At 40.5% G+C, this 9849-nt stretch overlaps 1 protein-coding gene across 4 annotated transcripts; it reads right to left on the reverse strand.

Annotated features, from left to right (window-relative positions):
* Positions 1-1708: 1708 nt before the first annotated feature.
* Positions 1709-9350, reverse strand: LOC142946643 (serine/arginine-rich splicing factor 11-like). 4 transcript variants are annotated; one of them, XM_076088082.1, is made up of 12 exons: positions 8991-9346; positions 7520-7653; positions 4776-4885; positions 4305-4394; positions 4171-4217; positions 3933-4066; positions 3673-3748; positions 3446-3559; positions 3137-3226; positions 2932-3003; positions 2670-2847; positions 1709-2502 (listed from the first exon to the last, which is right to left on the reverse strand). In XM_076088082.1, exons 1-12 carry the CDS (start codon positions 9110-9112, stop codon positions 2290-2292), a joined length of 1380 nt encoding a protein of 459 aa, XP_075944197.1. In that variant the 5' UTR covers positions 9113-9346; the 3' UTR covers positions 1709-2289. The 4 variants fall into 4 exon arrangements, with proteins under 4 accessions (XP_075944197.1, XP_075944200.1, XP_075944198.1 ...); XM_076088083.1 differs by having other exon boundaries at positions 2451-2548; positions 8991-9350; XM_076088084.1 differs by having other exon boundaries at positions 2451-2551; positions 8991-9349.
* Between the last annotated feature and the right edge of the window lie 499 nt (positions 9351-9849).

Here is a 9849-nt window from a genome sequence, read left to right on the forward strand (position 1 = left end):
GTGGAGGAGAGAGGACAGCAGAAGAGGACTGAATCCCTGCCCACAGGTCGCAAGTGTGGATTCTGTCAGATGGATCTGAAGCAGGGCCCAAACAGTCCTCATTTTCATACGGGGTTCCCTGGAGTAACAGGGAAGTACATTTACTGCCCTGGCAAAGTATTTTCCTTTTACAAAGACCAGGGCATGGAGAAGGAGACGACCTGGAATGAGTTCCAGGGGTCTGCTTTTTATGAGACAGAAAAAAAGAGATGGGAGGTTGAAAAGGGAAAGTAAGAGAAAAGGGGAGTGTTTTGGCATTATTATATTTGTTTAACATATTTGTGTTGTGTATTTGTGACCTTGCATTATTGGCTCTGTGTTCAATATTCACTGTCCCTGTTGTGTTTAATAAATATATTTCATTCACTGTTTACATCTCATTAATACGTGAATCATTATAGTCAACAGTAAAAACTACAATATAATAGGTTAATAGCCATAAATAAGTCAAGTACTTGATAATCTATCTGCCACTACAATCTAGTGATAATCAAGAACAGTTCAAGTTGGATAAACATTTCTTGATTTGAATAGCTCTTTATCATTGATGAGAGGCTTAGCCCCAAGTGAGACTCGAACCTGCATCCAGGAGCTGAAACCAGCGATATGAAAGTGGATTTTGAGCACCTTGGACAGCGTTAATAATGCTGCAATGTCATTGGCTGTCAGCGTATGCCAACTATACACGACTTGCCTCCGCGGCCCGTCCCTGCTTCGCTTCCGAGATCAGGCGTGTTCAGGGTGGTATGGCTGTAAACAAAGAGACTACCCACCAAAGGGCCTTTTTAAGACACTCTGCTGTTTTGTCTATCTGTAGCAGTCACTACAAATCATTAAAATGTAATTTTCTGAGTACGCCATAAAAAAAAATAAAAAAACCACCAGTATAATTTGGCATAAAAATAATATACAACATGCCATCAAATAAAGTCTTGGTATGTCATACAATATTTAATCTTTAAGTGTCCAACTCATAAAGCATGGAATTTGTGTTTTTCGCACGTCTCGCGTTTTGCAGGGGACCCCGTGTTCCATCGAATTTGGTGCAATTTGGACATGTGAAACATTCAATATTAATAAACTTTGAAAAATTTGAGAACAGGGCTCTGTGTCGCACCGCTGGCGGAGCTTCAGAGCTCTGCATCAGGGCTATTGCGAATGGGCCAACAGGCACTGCACTAGTGTAATAAAAAATAAAAAAGTAGTAATATATAGTATGCCACAAAAATGTCATTGTATAATGATTAAAAAAAATGAATGTGTAGTATGCTATTAATATAAATAGTAATAACATTGTACACCATAAAAGTGTGTCGCAGTATAGTATGTTATATAAAATATATATAAACAAACATCTGCAATACACTTTTCAGCTACAGCGTCAAACGTAGCGCCTTTAACAAGCAACTCGTAGGTTGTAGAGCTACTGGTTGCATTTCTGTGTTCACTTTTCCCATGTGGCTCTTAAACATATGCTGGTACCCTAAATTCAAACTGAAGTCATGAGCACTTTGATAACCCCTGGTTTAGTCTGTACAAATAAAGTTTAAACTGACATTTCAGAATTGTTCAGCGGTTGGCAGACAACCTGTGAACATTGAGTTACAGAAAACGATTAAAGAAATGACCAACTTTTGCTTTTAAATATTTCATTCAGTGACGAAACAAGTTGACAGTTTGACCCAATTTTATTAGTTTCCTTTGGAAAACCTATTGTCGTATTTCATTGCAACAACACATTTCAATCTACAGTGTACACTTACCATGGGTTGTAAATAGTAAGGTCATCTGAAACAGGGCTGCGTGCATTACAGTTGAAGCAAAATTGTTCAGCAAACAAAAAATGACCACGAAGTTGGCCGTTAAAGTGACTCAACAGTCACAGAAAGAAAGGACTCAATCCCGACAAGTAAAATATTTACATAGAGTTTTAGTGGGAAACACTTTGTATTCTACTGTCAGGAAGACAAAGTTTAAACACAAAAGGCAATAAAAACAAAAAGTCAACAGGATCTTAAAAAAGTACAGTAATGACTATTTAAAACCATGTCTCACGTTATTCATATTTTAGTCCTCGTTTCCTCATCTTTACAAAAATGATTTGACCGCTTTCCTACTAAAGACCCTCCTTCGCTAAAGCTTCTACAGTTAAGACAACAAATCGTTCTTTTTAACGTCGAGTGATCAGGCACAGACATGTCGTGGCCTATATTAAAAATATAAAAGTGGAAAGTTAACACTGCCTGGTTCTTAGTCACTCATCTCCATGTCTTCCTGATGGTGGTCGTCTCCATTCACTTTGGACTTTTTGGGGATGTGGCCCTCTGACCTCTCCATCTCCATCTCCTCCTGGCCTTTGGTGGATGAGGCAGAGTCAGAGTCGCTCTTCCTCTCATCGTCATCCTCCTCTCTTTCCTTTTCACTGTCATAACCTTGCTCCTCTTCATCGTAATCCCGGGTCACCTGTCCGGACAATTGTTTTTGAAAGATTATTTTTTGGGGGGCATTTCTACTGTATTTGATAGAGAGAGACGAACAGAAAAGATCATGACAGTTAAATAATTAGTTATTAAAAAAGGGGCCATCTTCTGGGATGTTTAATTCATTTCAAAACAATATTCTAAACATACCTTAACGTCTCCTTTCTCACTATCAGACTTGCGTTCCCGGTCTCGCTCCTTGTCTTTGCTCTTCTTCTTCTTACTGGCCGAGCGTTCCCTTTCGTCTCTGCTCCGGTCTCTGTCCTCCCTCCTGTCTCTATCCCGTTCCTTCTCACGCTCCTTCTCCTTCTTTTTCTCTTTCTTGTGACTGAACATGACAAATGTATGATTTCAGTTGTTGAACTAGATATGACTGAATGAATTGCATGTAAAAATGTGTTTGACATCTCACCGTCTGAGCGATGGAGACCTGGACAACCTCCTCTTGGGGGAACGAGATGCACTGCGGCTTCGCCTGTGCCTCCTGAGACACAAAGTAAAAGAAATAAATACGATTTTATACGTCCGTCACTCTTGCGAAATCAGGCACTGCTGCCTTTTAAAGTAATTTGCTTTTATGAATGTAAATCACATTAACTGAAAGGAAGACCACTCACCGACTAATGCTTCGAGACCTCCGGGCACTGCTGTAGCTCTTGGGGGGCGTCTTTGACCTTTTCTTAGCCTTCTCCTCCTTCCTCCGGTCCCTGATCAAGACACAAGCAAGGTTAACAACGTTAGCAAAAACTGGATGTACTGGCAGCTCTTACAAGTGATACAAAGTATTGTGTATTAAGGAGTAGTTTCATAGCCAGAAGGTTAAGAGAGTTTAAAAATAAAAATCAGAACTTCAACGACAGCCTAAAGCAGTGGTTAACACAAGTGGTCGGCATTAAACTTTGATGAGGCAGCAATTCAATGCTGACCTAGATCTGCTGTGGCGGTTCCTCTCCCGGGAGTGGGTCCTCCTCCTACGTGGACTCTTGGACTTCCTCCTACTTCTTGAATGGGACCTCCGCCGAGACCTGCTCTTCGAACGTCTGCCAAAAATGAAGCGGTATCACATTTTAAAACATAGCAAATCAATTATCTTGTGCATGTCATTTGGTTTACATCTGTCCGGAGACAGAGTTCGTTGCGCCGGTGTCTTTACCGGTGTCTTGAGCGAGATCTGGACCGCCTTCGCCTTGACCGCGAACGGGAATGTTTGCGCTTGTCATCTTTTTTATCTGCAAAACAATGACACAAAGTTGAATATCTCACAGGAACAAATACTGAAAAGCTGCCAAAATTCCAGCACAATGTTTAATTAAATGGAACATTGGCTTCTTCATTATAATGTACTTTATAAACTGCTACATAAAACAAGTAGCCCTTTCTGTAAAAGGCGACACGAGGAAGCGGAGCACTCACTTCCAGGTTCAATGGCTGCAGAGATGAGAGACTGGGCCTCTCGGACTCTCTTCATGGCCTCTTCTATCTCCTTATTGGACGCATCGTTCTTCAGCCCTGGATTCAAGTTCAGTCCGGCCGCTAATGGATTAAGTCTGCAAGTGCCATCAATTATTTAGTTGTGTTTTTTGTCTTCCAAAAAATGATTTAGGCTCAATGGATTGCAAAACCCTGAATGAGAGCGTGTAAGGTTTCTTACTTGGGGTCCATGGATTGCATGAGCTTCAGAAAGTCTGCAGAAAGAGCCTGAAAAATAAAGAAGAGGGAAATTAAAATTAGAAATATTTAGTTTCAGCATGCTGCGACTATGACTGTGACTGACCAAGTGCTCACCTGGGGGTTCATGTTAGGGCCTTGCATTCCCATGGCAGCCATTTGCTCCATGCTGGGACCTCCGAGACCTCCAAATGGTGTCCCTCCCATCTGAAATACAGACACGCTTACACTTTTAGCAAAAAAAAAAAACTTGCCACAAAACTTTTTATCAAGCATCCGGCAGAGGCAACACAGCCTCATGTCTCAATTATGAGCAGCACGTTTCGATAAACTGAATCATTGTGCCCATTTACATCAGAGTTACTTTAGAAATAAATGTCACTTTCAGTCCTGACAGAATCTCAACAAACATGCAAACTCACCAGGGGTGAAAAAGATCAAGAAATTATTTAAACTATCCAACAATAACACAAATATCTAAGTTACTAGTGATCTTTAAAAAAAAGGCAACCAGAATCTACATCGGCAACCCATAATGATCATGAGCACAATGTATACTTCAGAATCAAACTTAATGTCAAAACTCACTGATGCCAGAGGATTGGGTGTTGGAAGAAGGCCTCCCCCAGGCATCATTCCTGCCACGGCATTGGCTGGAGCCAGCAGCGACATAGCTTTAGATTCATCAGGAATGACTCCTGGAGAAAAACAACAACATTTCAGTACATGCTCCACGCAAACATTGATGAACACTCAAACAAGACTTGCAGACAAGCCACCTCTGTCTAACTACTCTGTATTCAAATAATGAATAAATAAAAAGAATGCACTTTTATTTTTTGTCTTGTCTGTAAATCTTGAGCCCTGATTTCTTTTTGTGAAAGTATGATTGTATGATTAGCAGCTATGAATTTATAAGTCACAATACACACTGGTCAACACTGCCAAGATTTTTTCACCTGTACTTGTTTTTTAAGTCATGAACCAAACGTAAGCAAGCACAGCCAGTTGTCCCGTGGGATGTGCTCTCAACTTTCATTAGATGTTTTATGAACAAGCGACTCGTGCCGGCTGCTTCGCTATAAAGCACACAAAAACATTGAGATACAGAAAACAAAGTTCATGATTTGGGTGTAGACATGGGTACATTTCAACATTACTTACCATTACCAATACAAAAACAGAAAAGGTTCAGACATATTACCTTTTCTAGGCTTTTGTTGGTGGTTACTTTGTACAATTCCACCACAAAAAAGAAAAAAACAACAACTTGCCAACCAAATAAAAGTATTACTAACAAGCTACAGTACTGCTAGGTTTTGGCCAACAGTATGTCACTAAAAACACTAAACAATGTCAAAGATAAACTGCACTAAACAGTTACGGGCTCTCACCAGCAAAAGCTGTGATAAAATCATGACAAATGTGCCCAAAGCTGAAGAAATCAAACAGTAAATTCAAAAGGGAAAATCTTAGAGATGATCATCCATGGTGCAATCTGAAAACAGGCTATTTCTTAATCTGACATTTTACATTTTAACAGGGGAGAGGGAGAGAGAGAGAGAGAGAGAGAGAGAGAGAGAGACACACACACACACACACACACGCACGCACACACATGCACACAACAGAAAGGACACTTGAGAAACAGGATAAGGCTGCAGAAGACAAAACTGTTGGTGGCATTTTCAGCAGGGCCTGGTATATAGGGCTGGCTGAACCAGGAAAAAGAACTGTAAAACACAACAACAAAAGAAACACCACCGTTAAACGTGAGATTCACTCAACTCTTGCAGAGTCATGTGTGGAGAGGGTCAATGAAAAGCATTTTTACTGCAACATCAAGCAGAGGATTAAAACTACTTTTATCTCTTGCACGTTAGTGAAAATTTGGAAATACAGATGCACAAAGTTAAATATTACAAGGCTTGGAGCAAGTCAATGCCAACGCCGGTTTGTGTGCTTCTCATGGTTATAACCAAATGATATGCGTGTTGACTTCCATAACATCTGCTCAGAGTAATTGTGTAGATGACGGCGTGCACACACCTTCAAAATCTATCCTAGCATGCACAGCATCTATCCTGCATGCTTTGTGCTGGTGTAGGGATGTCCCAAACATGTTACCCGGATCTGAGCCATTAAATATCAGCATTCTGCCAATACCAAGTCCAGATCCAGTATTTACATATTCCTTTGTAACGCACCCCAATAGCTTAATCAGGCCATGATTACATTTAATGAGGCAATACCATTTGGATGTTTGGTGAACAGCTATGCATCAAGAAAACAAAGTCAAGTTGTCACGTATTTGGGTGATTAGACCTCTCCTGATAACTGTGTGGACCTGTAACACTGTGCTTGATTGACGTCTCCCTCACTCTGTTGCTAGGTTTTGTTGCACCTGTTAGGGGCGGAGCAACTTCCACCTGGAGTTTGGAAACCTAATCAAACTCCCAACTTAAACCTAGAAATATTTCGAGCCAAACTGAAACACCACTGTGTATATGCAGCATCGTTTATGGTTTCTTACAGCGGTGAAGTAAATATTAATGGACAAAGGAGTGTCAGCGTGGATCTGTCAACTGCATGTATGCTACTTAACATAAATGATATAGTATACCCAACTTTAAACGTGTATAACACGTGCAAAATGTCGCTGGAATTGACTCAAAGCGACTGACCTACAGTAGCTTTCCGCGCTGACGTATGCTGAAAGTGTGGATAACATGAATTGTAACGCATTGTTGATAGTTATTGGTTCAAGCACAATGGGACATTTACAGCAGGCTTACCCAGGGTGCTTACGGTTCAAAAATAAATAGAGGATCAGAAATGGTTCAAGCTTGAAGTCCATACCCCTATTTTGCTGAAGAGTTGCGTGGCTCATTTTTTTAAAATAAAAGATGCCTTGAACAGAGAGAAAAAAAATTAAAAAAAGAGTTAATATTTTACTGCAGAACAAGAGAGAGAAGGGGGCTTGCGAGCCTGGTGCCATTATTTTTTCTAATCTCCTGATGGCAGCAGAGGACCACTTTCAGCCAGCAAGGAAGGGACTCTCTGCAAATGACTTGTCCACTATGAAAACCACAACACAAATAACAGAGAGAGAAGTTTACAGCTAGATTGTCAGACATGGACACAAATGTACATTTCCCTTTTTATAAACCTAGAAATGCCAAGCACTGAAAAGCTTAGCGAATTTTGCTTGGTCACAAAGAACTCACAATGGCTTCAGATAGTGTTTGCAATTCTATCAAAACAACCTACACATTGTGATGCATGTTCAGAGATAGCCATGTGAGTGAGACAAGAATAAAACAAACACCCACCTTCAGCAAAAGGGACCACGATCAAGGCTCGGTCCACGAAGACGGTGTTCGTCAGGTGCTGGGAAACTCCCACCGACTCAGACTCAAGGAACTTTACAAAACAGACACGTGAAGTCACAGGCAAGGGAGAGTCACTGGAAGAAAATACAGATATGTTGTGCAAAGAATACGAACAAGGAGACCCAACATGCCTTCTTCAAACTGACCGTAATGATGTTTTTGTCCCCTGGGACAATTAAGTTAAAAAAGGTACAATATGCAGCATTTTTCTAAAAAAAAAAAAAAGAATCCCTCTCAATCATCACTTATGACCCACAAGAAGTGTGCGGTGGTGTCCATCTACAGAGACCCTGTCCTCTGCCTGTATTTTGTAGTTACTTCTTATTTTGCTGTGTTTAAGATGTTTCTGGGCATCAGCAAAGATACTTCGGGCCCAGCGTGGGATGTAACCCCAAGTTAATAAGAGCATGTGGGATGTATGCCGTCGTCATTCCCAGGTCCTCAAATACCGCCGCTTTGTCACTCCCCTTGGCGTCTGATAGCAAGGCACAAGACATGTACCCCTTTAGCGTCAGTATGACGCAAAGCGGCGGTATTTGACGACCAACGGGTTGTTACATTGCTGTGAGTTTTTATGTGCTTCAGTGTCTCCCCTGCATTCATTCAAAATCCGACATTTTTGCACCTTCCCAAAGTGTGGTGTTGTTTGTTTACAAACAGCAACCGACAATGCTACATATTATACCTTTAATCATAGAGTACAGGCAGCACAACCTCACCCACTCTCTGACCTCTTCATTATCTGTTTAGATACAATACATACAAACATATTTTCTTATGAACGCATTGTAATAAGTGCATTGCTTGTCGTCAATCTGGGAATCAAATATCACCGCCAATCACTGACACTTTGAACCTTTGTTGTTGTTACAGTCCTCGCCATGTCCTACCTGCTGAGAAGTCAGGTGTAACTCAATTCAGGAAGATACAAAGCAGAGAACAATTATTTCCTCCTATAGTCAATGTTAAAATACTGTAGATTGCAGTAGCTCATTAACAATATTGACACCAAGTTAATTTGTTCTTCCACTTTGTTTAAATCAGCATTTAGTACATTGAGAAGATGCTGCAGCAGTTACATCTAGGGTTGCAACTAATGTTAATTTAAAATATTGGTTAATCTAACAATTACGTTTCTGATTGCTCAATTAATTGTTTAGTCTATAAAATGTCAGACGTGATTAAAACTTGTAAAGGCCATTAAAAAATATATTTTCTGACACTTGGGGGCTAAACGATTAATCCAAAACAATCATAATCCTTAGTTGAAGGGGAGTGACTGCTGCTGCATTCACTAAAGGCGCGGGCTAACGTTAGCATTAGCATGCCTTGCAGCGAGGCCTACTCAACACTACAGGCCTCAAGCTAGGTACGACAACGTTTTACCAATGTTACAGTTCACAATACTCACTCAGGCGGAAACAGTTTCAGCTCCTCTATGTTTCCGAGGAATCCAAACAGAGTCCTCATATGCTCGGACGTCGTGCTCGGGGAGACGTTCGTCACCTGAATGACGTGCGTGTTGGAATTCATTTTTGCGAGTGCTAATCAAGCTACCGTAGCTTTATGCTAGCAACGAGCCTGAATTTGAAACCAAAAAACACGAGCTATGTATCGTTTACGAGGAAAACAACATTAGGCGATTACAAAAGCGTGCATGTTTCCGGTAGATAGAAAATGGTTAACGTTGGCTGTCTATGGCAAATCGACGACGACCGTCAGCAGAGAGCAACAATGCCGCTGCTGAAAATGTCGCGAGGCAGAAATGCTGGCACGTTCACGTGCAGTTCATAAGCTCGTACTTATGACATTCAGCTAAGCATACATGTATTTAGTTGCTATCTAATTTACCAATGGTTGATTGAATTGAAAATACTTTTACATCATATCTGACATGAATATGTGTGAGTGTACTTATATATAACTTATATATCTGCCTGAGCGGTTTCAATCTAATCTAGAAAGTAACTAGGAGCTATAGCTGTCAAATTAATGTAATGGAATAAAAAGTGATTAAAAGTACCAGTAATATATTCTGCTGAAATGCAGTAAAGTAGCCTCAAATGGAAAGACTGAAGTAAAGTTCTCCAAAACTGTACATAAGTACAGTACAGTACACAAAGCCCCAGAAACAGGACAAGGAGGAGAACATGTGCATCTTGTGTAGTATATGATTAGGATGTGTTGTTTATGTTATTATGTTTTCTTTTAACTATAATGTAAACATATTATAGTATCATTGCTGGTGTAGAAACTACCTAACCAACTAT

The sequence above is a fragment of the Anarhichas minor genome, unplaced genomic scaffold, assembly GCF_050575085.1.
Source record: "Anarhichas minor isolate MPS153535 unplaced genomic scaffold, ASM5057508v1 ptg000010l, whole genome shotgun sequence".
NCBI classification, from domain to species: domain Eukaryota; kingdom Metazoa; phylum Chordata; class Actinopteri; order Perciformes; family Anarhichadidae; genus Anarhichas; species Anarhichas minor.